At 43.1% G+C, this 21,212-nt stretch overlaps 1 protein-coding gene across 1 annotated transcript in view; it reads left to right on the top strand.

The window, feature by feature from the left end:
- Positions 1-18,816, top strand: part of ttc27 (tetratricopeptide repeat domain 27) — a 97,702-nt gene extending 78,886 nt beyond the window's left edge. Inside the window, exons 12-20 of the mRNA XM_078273225.1 lie at positions 6,012-6,134; positions 7,178-7,405; positions 8,427-8,525; positions 8,895-8,947; positions 11,299-11,464; positions 14,437-14,634; positions 14,861-14,972; positions 16,650-16,750; positions 17,820-18,816. Coding sequence (XP_078129351.1) covers positions 6,012-6,134; positions 7,178-7,405; positions 8,427-8,525; positions 8,895-8,947; positions 11,299-11,464; positions 14,437-14,634; positions 14,861-14,972; positions 16,650-16,750; positions 17,820-17,945 — 1,206 coding nt within the window. The 3' untranslated portion in view covers positions 17,946-18,816. The remainder of the gene's footprint in view (positions 1-6,011; positions 6,135-7,177; positions 7,406-8,426; positions 8,526-8,894; positions 8,948-11,298; positions 11,465-14,436; positions 14,635-14,860; positions 14,973-16,649; positions 16,751-17,819) is intronic.
- The last annotated feature ends 2,396 nt before the right edge of the window (positions 18,817-21,212 follow it).

Genomic DNA, 21,212 nt, shown 5'->3' with positions numbered 1-21,212 from the left:
GCTAGTTGGCCCTAGTATCATTAGAAGACATCCATAGCGCTGTTTAGGTGTTTACTAGCTGCTAGCACTAGCATTAAACTCTGATGATATAGTGATGATAATTCTATCTCTAGTGATAAAGTAGCATTTTATCTCCCACACAGTCGCTGTTCTATTCCTTAACGGGAACTTTCTAATTTTATCTGTAACCCAACAAAATAAAGTAGTTAGCTAATGCTATGTTAACTATTTGCCTTCAAAGTAATGCTAGATCACTATACCCATGTAAGTGGGAAGCTAGTTAGCCAGCATGCTAATGTTAGCAGCTTACATTAGAGCAGATAAACACACCGTTTAATCTATTTCTTTGCTTAAAGACACAGCCCTCCAAACTCTTTGGATACAGAGTATCTCTCTTACTACTGCTCTGTGCACACGGCTACAACATGTGGAGAAATCCAAAGCTTAACAGACCTGCTGTGAGTAGTTACAGTTTCTAAGCTTTGATTGGACAGTCCACAGTCTCAGTCTGACTTGCTTTCAGTTAGAAAATGTTCATTTTCAGTTTTTGTATTGCTCTTTGTGCAGAAGGTGACAGCTCTGAAGCAACGCAGGAAATGGGAAGTATCAAGGTTTCAGAGAGCTGTAGCAAACTGCACTAATGACATTTCGTTCCACATTTGCTATACAACAAACCATCATTAGATCTTTGAAGACAAACATGAGACATTCTAACTCAGCGCAGGGTAGGGGGCAGAATAAAATAGATTAAGTAGTAAAAGCTGTAAGGAAGGAGGGGGAGTGTTGGAGAGAGGGAGAGATACCAGGTGGGGAGAAGACATCACCCAGTAATAACTAATAACAGCAATAAAGCTGGAATTGAAGAGTCCCTATTGCCGCCTGAGGACATGAAAGCAAGTGGAGGCGGATGATTGCAGCAGGTGCTGTGATGCTTTTTTTTTTTTTACACTGGAGAACCATGGCCTGCATGTGACAAAGCACTGAAGGTCTATTTATGGTGTGTGTGTGTGTGTGTGTGTGTGTGTGTGTGTGTGTGTGTGTGTGTGTTACTTTATTTTCATGAAATACCATTTCTTTTAAACACCTTTGGAGCTAAGGCATTTTTCTACGTTATGTACTGTTGGTTTAGCACAGTGGTTCTCAACCGGTGGGGCCCGCCCCCCTGGGGGGGCACGGACACTCTCCCGGGGGGGCGCGAGTAGGCTACAGGATGGGAGAAAAAAAAAATAATCACGAAAATTCCCCCCATGTTGAAATGCAAGTGGTTGGTCTATTATAAAGGCCTTTTTATAGTTGTGCGTAGAATCGATGGTGCAGGGTCCGGCATAGACGCAGACCCCTCTGTGTCTACACCGGACCCTACTCCGTAGCCTGACGTGCACCTCTCGAAAAATGTAACTACACGTCACGGCGACGCATGTGGCTCGGCCGTGGCTTGGTAGCATTGCATTTCCTCCCCGACTCATTTCCTGGGTCTCCTTCTCCATAAACAACATGACATCAAGGAGAGGGTTAACTTCTCCTGGTTCTCCTTCTCCATCAACAACATGACATCAAGGAGAGGGTTAACTTCTCCTGGTTCTCCTTCTCCATAAACAACATGACATCAAGGAGAGGGTTAACTTCTCCTGGTTCTCCTTCTCCATCAACAATATGACATCAAGGAGAGGGTTAACTTCTCCTGGTTCTCCTTCTCCATCAACAACATGACATCAAGGAGAGGGTTAACTTCTCCTGGTTCTCCTTCTCCATCAACAACATGACATCAAGGAGAGGGTTAACTTCTCCTGGTTCTCCTTCTCCATCAACAACATGACATCAAGGAGAGGGTTAACTTCTCCTGGTTCTCCTTCTCCATCAACAACATGAGATCAAGGAGAGGGTTAAGTTCTCCTGCTCCAGATTTCAGACCGTGGTCAGAAAGAACAGGGGAGACACTTTGTTTCTCTCACAATAGGTGCTTACCGACCGGATAGTACTTGTACTTTTTAGAGGAAAAGTACACTTCTAAGCAGTTCTAAGAACTACTCTCCCCCAAAATCTTTTTTTCCGTTTGCATTCCCACTGGCCAAGTGGCCATAGGGACTGGTAGGAGGGGTAAGGGAGTGACGCAAGCACGGCAACGGTCTTTATAGCATGGTCACTAGACCTTAGCGCCACATACAACAACAACAAAGCAGCATGGAGGAGGCCGTACATGGCCAGCAGTGCCTGCACCTCCTCAGTCCACTTTTTCGAGTTCCGCATTCCGTCCATTCTCGTAGTAATTCACGTAATGTTTTGCTCAACACAGACGGGGCTTTAAGATACTCGGAACAGACCCCGCCTCTGCCTGCTGCGCTGTGTGTGTGTGTGTGTGTGTGTGTGTGTGTGTGTGTGTGTGTGTGTGTGTGTGTGACGGCCGGCGAGCCGCAGGACACGCTTGTGGAGTTTAACTCTGAAAAGACCTGAAAAGTTAACCACAGGTTCCCGCTAAGCTTATGATGGACATGTGTTGTTATATTTAAACAAACGAACCGTCAACGGCGAAATAAAAGCCTCTTATTTACGAGAGCAGTCTGACAGACCTCCAGCTTACAGCGAGGTGTCGGAGCATGACTGGCCCAGCCACGAGCTAGAAGCCGGGGCAGGCCCTTGCTGGCTGTCTCCTCACTTCATGGAGCTTCTGAACTCCGAAAACTTTGAAGCAAATTGTCAATTCAGCATCAATTTTTGCAAGACAGCCTATATTAGAAATCTAAACAGTTAATTTCGCGCCTAAAACGTTGTCAGAAGTGAATTTAATGATGAATAAGATGGTGAAAATTGTTAAAAATGTCCCGTTGTTGGTTGTTGCTCTGCCTGCAAGTTCCGAGTTGGCAGTGGGCGGGACTTATAAGTTCGACCAATCAAGTCCATCTAGGAAAAGGGAAAAGGGAAAAGACCCTGCTCTGGAGTAGGAGCTAAAAAAGTACGCTACTGAGGCCAGAGGAACTTAAAAATCCCTCTGGTCGGAAAGCCCCTTATGACTCTAGAGTCGGTACTTGCTCCGGAGCTAATCGCCATCACTCTCTCACTTCTCCCTCTACCCCACACACACACACACACACACACACACACACACACACACACACACACACACATATGCCGGCTCAACGCACACACCAGTGCACAAGTATAAACATCAGGCCACTTACGTAGGCTACGGAGGAAGCTTTGCGTGGAGCCTCTGCAGAACTGTAAAACAAGCTTAACACACAAACAAATCATCATCCTGGCGCCTTTTTTTTTGTCAAAAGCGAGTAGCGACAAATCTAGCGACTTTTACTGGTGTTATTGGAGACTTTTGTGGTGTTTGGAGACTCGAAAGTACGTATCACTCTGCAGTTAAGTGCTCAACGAGCAGCGGGTGTTGCCGTGAGCCCCTCCCCCGTCCAAAAGCCCTCACAGGCGGTCAGTCTCTCAGCAGCCTCGCGCAGCGGTCCCAGCCTGCAGTCAGAGCAGAGAAGAGACACACACCACTCCGCGTCCAGGCTGCACACATCGTTACATCATAGCCTCAACTTTATTGAAAACACAACTAATCCACATCCAAATTATTTCAAAACCAAACAAAAATGGAGAGATTTCTAGTGAGGACCAACAAGGCAACCGACGCACCACCAGCTGCAAAAAAGCTTCGAAAGTACGATGAAGCTGACCTGGCTCAGGTCTCACATTAACATCGCCTACCTGCAAGCTTCTGTAAAATATGCAGATGATATGCCTACTATTAGGCCTAGTAATAATAACGTAATAATAAAGCATAAATTCATATCAGAGGTCTGGTGCCAATTCCCAATTATAGCAATAGCCTAGTAATGATAATAGGCCTACTGATGATAATAATAATAATAACAGCAATAAAGCATGTGACCTCATATAATTATATAGCAATAGCCTAGTAATCATAATAGGCCTACTACTACTCATAATAATAATAATAATAATAATAATAATAATAATGCCTGCAAGCTCACATTAGAAGTCTGGTGCTACTGCCAATTATAACAATAGCCTAGTAATGATAATAGGCCTACCTACCGCTACTGATGATGATAATAATAATAATAATAGTGTGGGCCTAAAAACAATAGCCTAGCCTAGGGCCATCCATCTATCTATGCAAGGTGGTGTAGTGGGGGTGTCGCTGGGAAAGGGGGGGCCCAACTGCAATGAACCAGCTTTTGGGGGGCCCAGCTTGCAAAAGGTTGAGAACCCCTGGTTTAGCACATTTCAGGCCTGTAACTCCACAACACAGTGTAAAATATGTTACATCACTGCTGACTAGGCAGCCATTTATTTTACAGTACTGTAGTCATTATTTCATATAGTCATTATGTTTAGATATCTCAACAAATATTGGATGGATTGCCATGAAATATTGTATAGACTTTCCAGGTTTATAAACGCTTGACTTTTGAGTGAAAATCTGGATTCAGGTATAATTTCTAACTACAGACCAGGCGCCTGGCTAACTCACCTGGGAGTGGCTCAGTCCTTGCCGCAGTGGCCACAGCTTCAAATCCCACCTGCGGCCCTTTGCTGTATGTCATTCCCCCTCCCTCTCTCCTTTCACGTCTAAGCTGTCCTATCAAATAAAGGCCTACGATGCCAAAAAAAAGAATCCTTAAAAAATAACTACAGATCAATTTCCAATCTCCCTTTTTATAAGCAAAATACTTGAAAAATGTTTATATAAATAAGTGGATGAATGTCATTCAAGTCACAATATATATGATAGATACTAATTGGGATTTAAAGCCAATCACAGCCCAGAAACAGCTATCACAAAAGTAATTTATGACCTCAAGATAAACCGTGACATTGAACTCTATTTTAGAGTTTGATCTTCCGGCTGCGTTTGACACTGTTGACCATGACATTTTAATTAAAACGCTCCATGTTTAAATCTGCAGAAACAAATGAAATCTTCTCTGGGATCCAGAAGGGTCAGTCCTCGGACCATTGCTCTTCAATCTGTACATGCTCCCGCTTGGTATTATCATAAAGAAATACAATATATCCTACCAGCCATATGCCTATGACACACAGTTGTACATTCCACTTTCCCCGATGATCTCAGCTCTGTTAACAAACTAGTTAACTGTATTTATGATATTACTTGCTGGATATCCAGAAACCTTTTAAAGCTAAATACAAAAAAGGCTGAGATTAGACTACTGTAACGCTTTATTTGCAGGATTATCCAAACAATCAGTAGGATGCCTCCAGCTCATTCAAAATGCAGCAGCCAGAGTCCTTACACATTCACGTAAATTTTAACACATTATTCCGGTACTTAAACCACTTCATTGGCTCCCGGTACAATACAGAATCACTTTCAAAATCCTGCTGTTAGTCTACAAGCACTTAATGGTTTATCTCTGATTTTCTCACTGATCATAACCCCATCAGGCCTCTCAGGTCATCAGGCAGAGGCCTTCTAGCTCAACCCAGAATCAGATCCGGTCCGAGGGCTAGAGGGATGTGTTAAGTAGACCCCATAAAGTTCTCCTACAACTGATGTTGATGCTGTACTGTATGGATGGGAGCTACAGGACATGCTTTAAATTCATAAGATTTAACAATACAGTGTTAGGGACAGATATGACCAGAGACTTGAGACTCGACTTGGACTTCCAAAAAATGACTTGTGAACATCTCTGCTATATAAATGAAATTGCTGTTTCTGTATTGGATGGATTGCCATGAGATGTGGTTCTGACATTCAGGATGAATTGTAGTATCTTTGGTGAAACAATGGTTTATGACCAGTGGCCTGCAAACTAATGATATTTCCATCATTCAGCTGTAGTTTTTCTTTAGTGCTGTTTATCAAATGTTAGCACGCTAACACACTAAACTAAGATGGTGAACATTTGCTAAACACCCGCATGTCAGTATTTTTATTGTGCGCATGTGAGCATGCTGACATTTGAAGCAGCTAGCATGGTGGTAGCTTCTGAGTCTCGTTCTCTCTCCGTCTCCAGAAACAGCTGGCCAGCCTGCTGACGGACCTCGGCTGCACCAGCTCAGCTCTGCTCCTATATGAGAAGCTGGAGCTCTGGGAGGATGTAGTTATCTGCTATGAGAGGCTGGGCCAACACGGCAAGGTAAACACACACACACACACACACACACACACACCGCATGTCCGCCTGAGGTCCGCTGGATGTTGCTGTGTCATGTTTCAGCTGTACAGTGGCTCCTTCATGCTTCCATCACAGTAGAGTACAAAATTAGCTTTAATTCAGACAGATCAAATATAGAATTTTCTTCCACATTTTAACGGCCAAATACACAGTGATGGCCCTAATAGATGTTTGTTACTATAATTTTTCTATCGGCAGCTATGCCAGCAAGAACGTGCCAGTGTATGGTTATTTATCTTAATTATCTGTCAGTTACAGAGTGTAATAGAAGCTTTGTGTATTATCTTTAATTGCAGAATGCTGTATCTGGTACAATCAGTTGTATAGTCTAGATAAGAACAGGTTAAATAGAATAAGATACAAATACAAGAATAAAGGTTCCAGTGCAGTGTGAGAAATGAATAATTATTTGATTGAACAGGTCGTAGGGACGAGTTTGGGAGGGGAGAGGGAGGGGTTTTAATTTGTGTGGAGTGTAAAATCTTCTAAATAAATAACTAAATGTTCTAAGTAAATAGGATAAATAGGTTTGGAATTATTTTTACAACTTCAATTAATTTTGCATTATTACTGAGGGAAAGTACCGAAAAAGGTACCGTTGGGTACCGGAACTGAATTTCAGGTACTGGTATTTAGATAAATAGCATCACAAGGTTGTATCAAGTAGGGTTGTCTACCGTTCACTTTTTTACCGGAGCCAATGTGATGCTATTTATCTAAATACATGACATCTTTATTCTAATCCTGCTGAGCTGTGTCGACCCCAGAGGGTTCATTTGTTTTTCTGTTGAACTTTTTCCCCAAATCCATTGTTGTTTTTACACCTCATCTTGGCATTCCATACGTATTACCTGTGTAACTTTATTCTGTTAGTACTGCATGGCGAACACTGCCTCCCAGTTCCTAACATCTTTCTCTTCATCCCCATTCCAATGACGGTCTCCTTCCTTATCCATCTCGTCCTCCACTCTGACCGTCCCTCTCCGTCCCGTCTATTTGCCCAGGCTGAGGAGATAGTTCGCCGGGAGTTGGAGAAGAAGGAGATGCCCAGTCTGTACTGCCTGCTGGGAGACATCCTGAGGGAGCATCAGTACTACGACCGTGCGTGGGAGCTGTCGGGCCGCCGCAGTGCAAGAGCCATGCGCTCCAAAGCCCTGCTGCACCTCCGCAACAAAGAGTTCCAGCAGTGTGTGGACTGCTTTGAGCACTCACTGCAAATCAACGGCATGCAGGTACAAGCACATCACTTACGTTTTACTGAAACGCAAAACTAAGGTTCTTGTAACGCTAATAACATTTCATTAAATTATTATTCATTTATAATTCCTATATTATTGGAAAGCTTATATTCCAGATATGTTGTTCAGTATGCTTCCCTGTACTGCCCTGTAGTGTAGCTGTCCTACTGTGTGTAGCGTTGGGTTCAGCCTGGCAAACAGCTCTACGTCTGATTAGAATAGAACAGAGAAGCAAAATGGCTTGGCGCAGGGGAATGCACTTGGCCGTGCTCCGCGGCATGTCACGGCGCTCCTGCCTCCGGTCTATTGGCCGGCTCAGTGTGCTCTGTGCAACGCACCGAAGACTCCGTCAGAACAGACAGGGCTGGTATGTTTACTGGAGCAGAACAGACAGCTGCTTCTGACACGCTCGTGGAATCTCAAGCACTGTCTTGTGATCAGCTGTGCTTGGTGGAATCCAACAGCTCGAATTTAAGCAGAAATAAGACATGCAACAAATAGTAATAATTCAGATATGAAAATTGTGGTTGAGAGATGTGCTTCTGGAAGGGATAATTATAACGAAACTATCTAATCTGGTAGCATTATGTACATATACAACAATACCTAGGGCTGTGCATCTCTCCCTTATAGGACAATCCGATACATATCTAGATACATGGGCTACCATACTGTTCAGGGACGATACATTTATATGTGGAATGATAGATACAGTTAATATTTGTTTACTGTGAACACATTCATTTCCTATTATAAATTAAAATTAAAGCTGCAAGTAGTCGATTAACAGGCCCTCGCCATTTAGGTTTTTTCCCACTTTTTGTACCAAATTCGTACTGAACTGTGGGTAGGAAGTGAACTGTGACAGCCAGTAGTCTTATTAGGATGTAAATAATCTGTTATTTTTGCTAACAAGCTGCTTTTGGAATGTTTTCTTGAAATATCTCTGCATAGATATAATACATGGATTTGTGTGTGTGTGTGTGTGTGTGTGTGTGTGTGTGTGTGTGTGTAGCTCGGTGTGTGGTTTTCCCTGGGTTGTGCCTACCTTGCCCTGGAGGGCTATGAGGGAGCTGCCAGGGCTTTTAAGAGATGTGTGGGACTAGAGCCAGATGTAAGTACCTACACACACTCAACATTTCAGTAACTACATCACAAGGTGGAAAAGTACAAGTTCATGCATGGAGAAAATAACAATCCCATCAAACACTCCTGTTCCTTCGTTCACAGTCCAGAACACACACACACACACACACACACACACACACACACACATGAAAACAAACACCACGCAGCAGAATCTGCAACACCAATACTCTTTCTTCACACCACCCTGCACGGTTTGATAGCCTCTGGGCATACCTGTGTGGATTCTTCTTCTCTTCTATTCTTATCCTTCCATATGTAATGTTATTATTGTACTACACCTCTTCCTTACTGTGTCCTTCCCTTTTTTTCCTCCTTTACTCCCTCCTCTTTTCAGAATGCAGAAGCATGGAACAACCTCTCTACAGCCTACATTCGCCTCCAGAAGAAGTGAGTATGACTATGACTGTGGTGTGTATTGGAAACGTTTGTGTTAACTTGTTTGCATTGGTAGTGAGAGTGTGTCGGGTAATAGAATAGATTGAGCTTTGTTAGGTACGATTTTAGCATTAGAAACATCAATATCCATAGCAAACATAATGGAAATGGCTCCATTAGTTTTCAAGATGATTTGTGATGGATCATGGTTCGTGTATTAGGAGAATTTGACCTGATTGTAGCACCAAACAAAAGGAAGTCACCAAAGTGTGACCAGCCCTGTAAACGCTAAATAAAAATCTGTCCTTGACTTAGTGAGTGAGTGGAGCTGCACCATTGGTCGGCTGAGTGTTGGAGTTTCCCCATTGGTCGTTGATCAAAGTGAATAAGCGCGGCGAGTGATGGCAGTATGAGTATCATGAGAAAGCTCATACATTGCATACAAGGAAAGCCTACTGATTAAAACAAAAACTGTAGGACTACTTTCTTTTACTTATCTCCTGCGGCTTACACGGAAAGGATTACCCTCAAAGTGAAGCTTTATTATCAGACTGGAAAGCTGTTATTGATCACTACTGCCATCAACAAGACAACAAGGACTCTGGCTGCACATCCACCCAGCCATCCAAAAGATAAAAACAAGAGTTATCCACAGACACAGAGGACCCACAGATGACAGATATGGAGGTTAGTGTCCTGTCCAGCGTTAATAAAATCTTCGTGTTTTTTTGCATCTTCATGTGTCGCTTCACAAAGAAATAAAAGAGCTAAAGTCAGCTGGCAGGTTTATTGAACAGTACTCATAAAACACCAGGGTCATCATAGGCGAATGGGTGATGCTGGCCTTCAACTTGAGTGAGGTGCAGGACCCATGAAAAGAAGCTGGAAGCTTGATGCTATCTGTTAAGCATGGTGGAGGCAGTGTGATGGTCTGGGGGTGCTTTGGTGTTGGGGAAAGTGGGGATTGCACAAAGTGAAAGGCATATTGAACAAAGAAGGCTATCACTCCGTTTTGCAACGCCATGTGGACAGCGCCTGATTAGAGCCAGATTGGTCCTACAACAGGACAATGACCCCAAGCATTGCATTCAAATGAAGTGCCCATCAAACCAATCCAATGTATGGGATGTACCTTAGGAAGCTTGGAGTGACTTTTCTGAAGATTACCTTGACAAATTGACAGCTAGAATGCCAAAGATCTGCAAGGCGGTAATTGCTGCAAATGGAGAATTCTTCAATAGAAGCCAAGTTTAAGTGTGCCTTCACATCTGTAGTTTGGTTTATTTGGTCCAAGAGCTAAAAATTCTACATTGTAGCATTTTTCAGCCGTTTGGGTTCCTTGTCACACCACACTGTTTGCTCTGGTTCCAATCAGTTGATGAAATGGTGAAACTGACCAAATTGCAGAAAACTAGTCACGTGACAACATTCACATCATTGGCCAGATGTGTCTTTGAACGTAATTGTTAAACTTCTATTCGATTGGTCAGAATTAACATGGGGTAAATTGCCAACAGAGCTCAACAAAGAGAGGAGAAAAAGTCATTTTTCCAAGTCCTGCTATGGAGAGAGAACTGCACAGGTTGATTGTAGCGCTGGTCATCACAGCGCAGCGCAACTGACTTCGGCAGCTGGTTCAGGCCAAAAATGTGCAGTTCTTCCAGCAGTTGAATGCGTACTGAGACCACCACTTGAAGGAGTTCCCGGTACGCTTGATTTGTCCCCTTTGGTGCGCATCTCAGTGCAATTGCTGCGAGACAGCTGCCCAAACGAACCGCACCAAGAGGGAAAACCAACTCTAGTGCCATTCAACACAACTCAGTGAGGCAGGTGAGACAGCCCCCTCAAGCACCAAATTGTTAATTGAAGCGAAGATTATCTTTTTTAACCTTCTCAGTGTCTTATGTATTGTTTTCAATTTACAATTTGTTTGATGAATAAAAGTATGAGTTTTCATGGAAATCTAAAATGTTCTGAGTGATTCCAACCTTTTGAAAGGCAGTGTCACGTACCTTAGTTACACCTTTGTAGTTGTTAGGAGCCCACTTTGCCCACAGGACAGCCTAAGAGCTTCGTGGTAGAGACCTCAAAAAGGTGCTTTGTTTGCATCAGACGTCTGTGCTCTCAGGCCTGAAATGGAAAAGCTTTTATTAATACCTGGTTAGCACCACTGCTGATTCAGCAGGAGCACTTTTAAGTGTGTGTGTGTGTGTGTGTGTGTGTGTGTGTGTGTGTGTGTGTGTGTGTGTGTGTGTTTGTCTGTGTGTGTGTGTGTGTGTAACATCACTGTTGTGTGTTAAAAGTGTATTTGACACATTAATGTCACAGTGTGTTCATTCTCTTTCTGTCCCCCTTATTTGCAGAAACAAAGCCTTTTGTACCCTGCAGGAAGCCCTGAAGTGTAACTATGAACACTGGCAGATCTGGGAGAACTTTATCGCTGTGAGCACGGACATCGGGGCGTTTACTGAAGCCATCCATGCCTACCATCGCCTAATGGACCTCAGGGAAAACTACAAAGACATCCAGGTAAAGGACTGCTCTTAATGTCTTCTTCTCAAACTTCATTCTACAGCTGGGACCAGGGTTGGGAGGATTACTTTAAAAAGATTCCCATGCAATTACTAATGACCTGTTAATCCAAGTGACACAATATTAAAGTACCATAACTTGATTACTTTCCAAATATGCAACTAAAGATGACTTTTATTTAAAACTTATACCCACTTGTGTATTCTGTAAGACAACAGAACAATGTAACCTTAGAAAATATGAAAGAATGGGACCCCAAGATTTTTAGCATAAAAAATATGTCTTCTGCTCAGTGTATTTTTAAAGAAAACATACTTTTCATTGATCAAATTCAGGCAGTATCCTATAAACCCACAATATAAGTGCACAACAAATGACGACGTTGGTTTCATTGGAGACCGGAATGGAGTTGTTTGAGACTCGATGTGTGCGCATGTGCATGGTAGTGTAAGCTATGGGGTGTGGCCAGGGAGTACAATGGTAAGATTTACAAAATCAATTTTGAGTTGGGAGGGAAAAATGAACTGAATAATCCAGTACATTCATACCCACACACACACACTTAATTTAGGTAGATGCAGTTTAGAGAGCTCCACTCTCTTCTGCTGGTCTCGTTTTGTTTGTGTAGTAGTTCTGTAGTACTTTACCTATGGCTAGGGTACTTAGAGGGTGCATCATCTCTCCCTGGATGCCCGGGACAAGGCAGACCTCTCTCCCCTTTCTTGTTTTGATTATGACTTGAACCTGTAGCTCAACAATCAGACACAGTTGTTGATTAAACCAATCCCATAGTTTGGTCACCAACACTCCATTGCTTTATATGCAGACAACATTTTAGATTGATCTAATACTAAAACCTCTATAATCCATGCTTAGCAGTTGTTTGGTCTTTTTAGAGATATGTCAGGACATTAGACACCAAATCAGCATTAATGCATGTCGAAGAAGCCCCACTCTCCGGACTCACAGTCCCCATTTTCTGGGTATTATGCTCACATTCTGACATGATCTCTTGTGTATATTTCTATAACAATGTTGCTGTTTGACATCACTGTGCAGCAGTCCTCTCCCATGCCTTCCTCAGGGAAACAAACCTGTCAAAACGTCACATAAAAGCAGTCTCTTTACTTCAAATGATGAAAATTCCATTTTTACCCTTCTATTTTTACTAACATTCATCTTGCACCTTTTAATGGTGTTTTGCATAAAAACATCTTCCTTTAACTACATAATCAGATCTCAGTCCCATTTTTAGAAGCCACAGTTCTGCCTTATTCTCTTCCATATTTCTCTGTCCTGGGGTTGTTTGTTGCCCCGGGCCCAGAGCAGGAGCAGTGGTGAAGGAGAGATGATGCCAGGGACCGCCATGAATCGTCTCTGTGCACAGTGCGCTGACACCAGTGCTTTAGCTGATAGATTTCAGAGGAGCTGAGGGTCACATGTAGGGTTGGGTACCGAAACTCAATGCCAATAGGGCACTGGTTCCGACGTAAATGCTAGTAACAAGACCAAATATGAATGAAAATTTCAGTGCCTGACTTTTGATTTTTCAGAAGCATCGCTGCACAGGACACTACGGTACCGTTAGCTAGTAGCTGGATTAAACACAATGGTTAAAATGCTGACAGCTTACGTTAAGTGGTGTAAACAGTCTGACTGCAGCTGCTGTTGTCGGAAAACAACACACAGACGGTGTGTTCGCTTGAAACTCGCCAGCCTTTTGTTGCATTCAAAGTTATTGTAAAAAAAACCTTTTCCCATCTGGTGCTTGTTTTTGTCATTTACCAGCAATCTACTGGTGAAATAAGTCATTGTTATAAGTTATTGTTATGACATTATTAATCAATCATTTCATTTTGACCATATGGCCTTAGCAATAAACAAGCCATTCTTTAATGTCGCCAACTGTCGTCTGTGCTCCTTTTTTTATATTTTATATTATATACATATAAATATATATGTGTATATATATATATATAGGCACCGTTTAGGCACCGGCACTATTTTAAAAGTATCGTTTTAGCACCGGTATCGGAAAAAACCCAAACGATACCCAACCCTAGTCACATGACACACACACACACACACACACACACACACACACACACACACACACACACACAAATCCCTTGAAAAAAAAGAGAGCTTTCTACCTTCTCCATTGTTGTGATGTCAAAGTAAAATTCTGGCCTGTCATTCATGTTATTTACCCTTTTTTCCTCAACCTAGAGGTTATTACTTTTCCATTTAATTTCACACTTTAACTGGATCCAGCAGGAATCTGAATAAGTCATCCATTCAGTTTTCACCCTAATAATAGAGATAGATAGACAGCATCAAACAGAGTTCTATTTCTGGATTTAATCTCCCTCTCATCACAGTCAATGTCACATCAAATAGACTGGCATCAAAGACACTCTGGCAGATATTATACTGCGTGTGTTGGTCTTTACAGCCTTGTTTGTCTTTGGAGGAGCCAGTCTACAGCAGCCTGTGTTCAGGTGGAAAGAGATGTGGAAGATGTGGCGGTAACAAAATCTCACATAATTGCCATAAACCACAGAGACCTGAGAGTGATAATTAGCAGTCTCACGCCAGTGCCATTATGAGTTCCAGTGTTTGTGAAAATGAAAACCACGTTTCCCATAAACCCAGTTGCTTTCCATCCTGCCGCTTCGTCTTTGGATTCTTTGGCAGTTCGAGGCAATGCTGCTTTAATGAACAGTAATTAAAGAACCACAACCACAAGGCTGGCGGTTCGATCCCAGGCTCCTCCGGCCACATGTCAGAGTGTCCCTGAGCCAGACATGTATGTGACCAATAATAAAGTTTCTTATAGAATTGCATGTGGAATTCCAACCCGAGCCATGACATCACATATAATGAGGCTGAGGCTTGATGAATTGTGATTTATCTTTGAACACAAATGCATTGTTGATGTATGTATCATTGATTTGTCCCCATGGCAGATTGTGCAGATCCTGGTCCGAGCAGTTGTTGAGAACGTGACGGACAGCCAGGGGGAGCAGGCTGCGGCCCTTGGCTCCAAACTGAAGGAGCTGTTGGGCCGGGTCAGTTCCCGCCACAGCAGCGACTCTGAGGTATGGCAGCAGTACGCTCTGCTGTACGAAGACGGACGCAGCTCCAACCCAGAGGACAACGAAAAGGTTGGCGCCAATATTATTCATATTTAGTATTTGTTCTGAGCGGCACTGATTGAATTAATTTGATGAGATGAAATGTCCCAACCATGTTATTTCCCCATGCTGCTTGACTCATAGTCAGCTGAACTAACCAATAATCCCCACGGCAGAGACCAGCTAAAGCCATGACTGCATTTGACTTGTGTGTAGTCACCTACTCTAAAGGCAGGGTTATTGTGTGCTTTCCCAGGCTCTCCAGTTCCTGTCCAAGGCTCATCGCTGCAAGCTTCAGGCTGGGGGCTGGGAGAAGGAAGCTAGTCTCTTCAAGGAGATGGTCCTACGAGCCATCAATATGGGGGAAGGTGATAGCCCTTCCACTTTTACAGTCTCACTTTTGCCATGTTGATGTCTTTCCTTACCACAGTAATATTGAACTCAGGATTCTTAGCCATTCTCATTCTGTCTTCTGAGAATCTATTATGTGTCCTTGGACACTCCACTCCCAAACTGTAACGCAATGTCACATTCAGCCCAGCCCTGACAAACCGTCCTAAAGTATTGGTAATAGTACCTATACTCAAGGGTCGCCGGTTCAAGTCCCCGTACAGACCGGGTACCAGTGTGGACTGGTAGCTGGAGAGGTGCCAGTTCACATCCTGGGCACTGCTGAGGTGCCCTTGAGCAAGACACCGAGCAAGTCCTTTGTCACACTAGTGACGGTTCTCTCTGGCCAATCAGTGGTCTGCAGCGTTTTAACTCCACCTTCTAGTATCCACTCAACTCGCTTGGAACCTCGACTGAGGTGGTACCAAAAAAAGTACCAGGTGCTAGCCACAACTTCTGCTAATGGAAAACCAAAAGAAAAATAGGTTGTGCCGTGCCGCATACTTTTGCTGGTTACGTTGTGATAGCCAGGACAGATGATGAAATGAAAACAGCTGTGTCAGCTATGTAATACTCCAAATGTGGTATACAGTATCACACTTTACCCTGTTGTTGTGTTGTCAATTATATTCACTGTTTCATTTTGGATTGTACAGTACAACTGATGCAGATGAGCAGTGTCTGCATAATTCATAGTTTGTTTATTTTATATGGTCATACAGTAAAATGTAAAGAAAAGTAGTGCTGTCAGTTAAACGTGTTATTAACGGTGTTAACGCAAACCCATTTTAATGGCGTCAATTTTTTATCGCGAGATTAACGTTCTTTTTGGCCTATCAAACTTTGTAGTTTTTTTCACATGCTGTTGCAACAACTAGTAATGTTAGAAAAACTACAACACCACACCGGATCTAGCTAGACCGGAAACAGAACAACACGCACGCTGCACACACTTGTTTGGGCTTGGAGCCGGCCAAAGAGTAGTAGGCTAACGTTAGGTTTTGAGTGGATGGCGAGCGTGAGACGCCGAAATGGATGCCAATAAGATTCTGAATAGAAAGTTTACTTTTAAAAAGTTGCCAAATGGTTCCATTGACAAGACCAAAGTGATCTGTGTGTTTTGTCGTTGTGAACTGAGCTATCATCGCAGCACGTCCAGTCTGAAAGACCACTTGATGGCCAAGCACACAGCTGATGGCCAAGCGCACAGCTGATGGCCAAGCGCACAGCTGATGGCCAAGCACACGGCTGATGGCCAAGCACACAGCTGATGGCCAAGCATACAGCTGATGGTCAAGCACACAGCTGATGGCCAAGCACACGGCTGATGGCCAAGCACACAGCTGATGGCAATTCTCTGCCCCCTCGTCAAAGCCAGGCGACAATGGCTGACTTCAGACACAAAGCACAAAGCAAGCATATCCACTTTTCCATGTTGATAAGACCATTAAAATGAGACAAAATAATTAGACAAAATGAAATCTAGGGACATTTAGAATAGATAAAAATGTGTGATTAATTTATTTTATTTATTATTTATTAATTAATAATTGACAGCACTAAAAAAAAGTGAAAGAAACTGAGTTCAAATCTAGAACAACACTACAGATACACAAAAGCATCTAATCCATTCTCTGAATGTGTCTATGTCTCAGTGACCATCAGCTGCTGTAAGAACAAGAGTAATCCAACAGAAGCTCTTCAGCTGCTCTCCTCCACCCGCCTCAGCCTCAAGAGTCTGGCCACCAAAGCTAAGGTAAGCTCAGGGTTAATCACAGTCCACTGCTGCACCTCAACCCATCCCATTCCATGCCATGATAATACCATTAAAATGATATTGATGCATCTTGATGCATACAATTTTTTATGTCTATACATTTTTTTCTCACTGTGACTACTTTTCCATTACTTTCAACAAAGTAGAATTTATAGGAAAATATAAAATCATGTGACTTAAAAGAATGGTGATGAAGTACCCCCCAGGACTAAGCCATTGACACAAACATTGACTATTTTAATCATTGCATACAAAAGTGAAACTATATTTAGTGGTGAATGCTATGTAGTCGTCTAGTTTGGGTACTAATGAAAACCATGATGTGAAGAAGCTGAAGACAGCAGGTGTCATGTACATGGGTCTAGCCAGTATTAGAGTCTGACTGGTTGACGGGATGAGTTGCTGCTCAGCTCGCACTGTCGCACTCCTGAGGGATTTAGCCTTTTATTAACTATCTGCTAGCTTAGCACTCAGTCAGTGCTCGACTGCTATCTGGCTACAACATATTGGGATGGATTATGATGTGCACAGTCAGCTAACACTTGATAGTTTGTCAGCGGTTAGAATTATCACTTCATTGGTCTTTTTGAACACCAAACCGACTCGATTCTCACTAACCTCTTTAAAATCAAAATGGTGCCGAGTGAGTTTTTGACAAACCGACTTTGGTCAACATATTTAACATATAACATATATATTTTTATTTATTTATTTATCTTTATTCTGTTTTATGGGGCACCATTGGATGCAGGGAGGTCAGTGACGGAACATTTTATGATTTGCCTGATGAAGGTGGAATACTGAAACATCACTAATAAATGTGTCTTTGCAAGTTAGACAGGGGACATAATCACAATGGAGCTATGGAATCAGGAATAAGGCATCAGCGCACAGGTTGGCCAGAATTGCAGTGATGCCAAAGATATGTTTGAGTTAATTTAGAAAGTGTTCATGTTACAGTTTGTCCACCAGAGAGCAACTGTAAAATGTCCTGAACCCAAAGCGTGATCATTAGTTAATATTTTTCTTCTGCATTACTCTATTCCAGCAAATGCACACAGATGTGTCCACGGGTCAGATCCACGGCGAGCTGCAGGATGCTGTCGCTGCTCTGGAGCAGCTGCTCACAGAGCTGCAGGAGCTGGGCGGGACGCTGCGGGGCCAATCACAGTGAGCGGGACGCTGCGGGGCCAATCACAGTGAGCGGGACGCTGTGGGCCAATCACAGTGAGCGGGACGCTGCGGGCCAATCACAGTGAGCGGGACGCTGCAGGGCCAATCGCAGTGAGCGGGACGCTGCGGGCCAATCGCAGTGAGCGGGACGCTGCGGGCCAATCGCAGTGAGCGGGACGCTGCGGGCCAATCACAGTGAGCGGGACGCTGCTCAACCAGAGACTAACTAACCAGAGACTCAGCTGCAGTCATCGGCCCTATGTAAATCAAGAGTTTTCCATGTGAGCACTGAGAATAACAGTAGATAAAGTTAGTAATGTTCTTATACCTCTACATTGGAATGGAAACAATGACTGTAAGGCATCAAATAGTAAAGTAATGTTTAAAATATGGAATGCCAGGGCGGCCTCTACCTCACCCAGTAAGAGCTTTCGCCCCATGTAGGCTGAGTCCTGCAGCAGCGCGGGTTCAAATCCGACCTGCTGCCCTTTGCTGCGTGTCATCCCCCATCTCTCTCTCCCCCTTTCCTGTCTATCCACTGTCACTAAATAATAAAGGGAAAAGACCCAAAAAAATTATCTTTAAAAAAAAAAAAAAAATGTAATACTTGCTTTATTTTAGTTGCATTAGGACAACATTGATTTGGATCATTTCTGTATTACAAGATGAGCTTGAGGAACGTAACATTACAGAGTTGGTGTCAATGTTGTGTGTGTTTCATCTGCTTCTAGTATAGAAACTGTGCTGAAGCTAAATCTTAGTGTACTGATGCATTCTGCAGGGTACCAGTCCCTTGTGGCCTTGTTGTCAATCTTCTTCTACAATACTATTAACATTTAATTTGTAATTTTTATAAATATTCAATGCTCAAATGCAGCCTGTTAATATGTACTACACTACTCAGGCTTATGGTCATGCATGTGGTTGTTTTTACACGTTCTGTCCACTAGAGGGACTCCTAACATCAGCCTGGCCTTGAAGGAGATCTACGTCATGGAGCATTCCATTTCTGGCACGCCGCTCTCTGTTTACATTATATTCCACCACGAGCACACAGCGATAAACACAAATCAACAGAGAACTCTGGAATGAAACGTTATCTAACATATGTAGTCTGTTGTAAAGGCTAACGTTGCTCGGTTAGCACAATGACATCATGTTAGAAAGCACAGCCGAAATGTCATTAACGGACTAACAATAGTGTTAGCCACCGTGTTAACGGCATTGATAACTAAACCAAACGGTGCTGTCACTACTGTTTTAGTGATTTATAAAAAACCTGTTTCTTGCAGATTGTCACTTTACTGAGAATCCAGCTGTTAGAAGGTAATATATGAAGTAGAAGCTAACTCTGACAGCTGAGCTCCTATAACTAGCGACGCAGTTAGGAAAAAAAGTCATCAGTCGGATATTAATTCATGTTAAAGCAGTATTTCTCATCCTCCTTTAGATCCGCAGCCTGTCACTCCCTCTCTGCTAACGTTACTCTCTATGGTAACGTTAGCTCTGCCTTCTGAGATCTCACTAGCTAGCTTACTTGTTTACCCTTTATTCATGTTTTAACGTCACTTACCATCCCACGTCTTTGACGGCAGAGGTGGCGACAGATGAACCTCCTCCTCCTGCGGGCAGCCTGACCCCGATGCTCTCTCATCATCTGCAGCTCCATCTCAGCAAAGATGCTGTACAGCAAAACAATCAGTAGCACATGCATTTCTGTCCACTGTTGAATTGCAGCACCAAAGGCCTTTTCACTGATGTAAACGTAATGACGTGCACTTGGTAGCCTGTTCCATTGTACGTGTTCTCCGAATGCTAAGGAGAAGCCTGGCCTAGCCTCTGAAGGATCCTTCCTTGGAAGGACTAGTCCTACCAAGGAAGGATCCTTGACATTGAGAAACAGCTAGCTCTCTGCTCATTCGAGATGATCCAGGTCTGCGCAGAATCAATCGGCGGCGATCGCCGCCCAATGCATGTTAGATTTGTGTCTGATATGATCCCGGCTTGCTCTGATGTCATGCACACGTGGGCAACGATGACATCACGTGATCAAGGCGAGATCAGAGAATACCTTTACATCTGAGGCGTTTAAAGACTCTATTTGTCCGTTGTTTATTTCTAAAGAAACACGACAATGTATAAAAGGCTCCATTACCTTGTAGCTCACGTTCTGGCTCCGTAGCAGACGTTTTTATAACAATAGGCTAACGATTGGGTCATAACCACGCAACTTTCTGTCGCATAATTCAAAATTTAAGTGTAATGACTACTGTGAACTATCATTTTAGTGATCAATAATGAGCCTGTGTCTATGTTATCTCCTTACATATACCTACGCTCTCCGTCTCTGCTAGATTGGGAATGATTGAGATTTCTCTTGGCACAGCTACCAGAAGACTTCCAACTTTCAGACAGGTTGCTCACGTCACATCTACGTCTTCAAGCTCAGTTGGAGGCTGCTCAGTAACGCTCAGCCATCACCGGGAAAGAGACGTCACTGATCTCTGTAGAAGTCTACGGCGTCGCTGTGTCCATTTCTTTAACTGTCTATGTTTTTCACAGCCTGCAAGACCCAGGCGGACCCAGGGAATGCTGGGAAACACCTGGCTCTCAGCTGATCTCACAGCTGATTGGTTCAGAATCAACACAACATGATAATGTTATATACACTTTTTATTGTTTTTGAATTGATTTTAACAGCTATTTGTCTGATTTAAAGGCTTATTGTGTACAAACCACCTGTTGTGTGGCTGACGTTTAGTAGTCAGAGAGACTGAATCTGTTCAGATTACGGATCATCTACAGTCTGTTTGTTATTAACATCGGCAACAGATCACATGTAGAGCATGTTGACAGCTACTCTGTCTTCATAAAAACAACTGGAGACTGTGTACAAGCTGATATTTGGGTCTGATAACATTTTACTAAATCAGAATCGGCCATAACAGGATGTGAGTGTTTCTGTGACTTCCTGTTGAGCCTGAAGGCTGCTGGAAACTGTCTGACTTTACTGCAGCTTTTTGTCACCGCCCCCGGCTGCTGCCGCCTGCTCTCGTCCACTTTACAGGCGAGGCTCAGTTTATCTCAAACAAGCCTAATGTTACTCAGTTTCTATGGTAACGATAGCTCCGTCCTCTGAGATCTAACTTGTTGTTCATCAGATGTGACATGACAAGCATTTAGTTTTTATATTTGGGATGGCCACGGTGGGGGTAAGATTTTCTAACGTTAGCCAACACATTTGTTAAAAATACACATTCAAATAGTA

This window comes from Sander vitreus, chromosome 17, assembly GCF_031162955.1.
Source record: "Sander vitreus isolate 19-12246 chromosome 17, sanVit1, whole genome shotgun sequence".
In the NCBI taxonomy this organism is placed as follows: Eukaryota; Metazoa; Chordata; class Actinopteri; order Perciformes; family Percidae; genus Sander; species Sander vitreus.
Note: the sequence above shows the minus strand (reverse complement) of the source record. Positions and strands in the feature narration are given on the sequence as shown.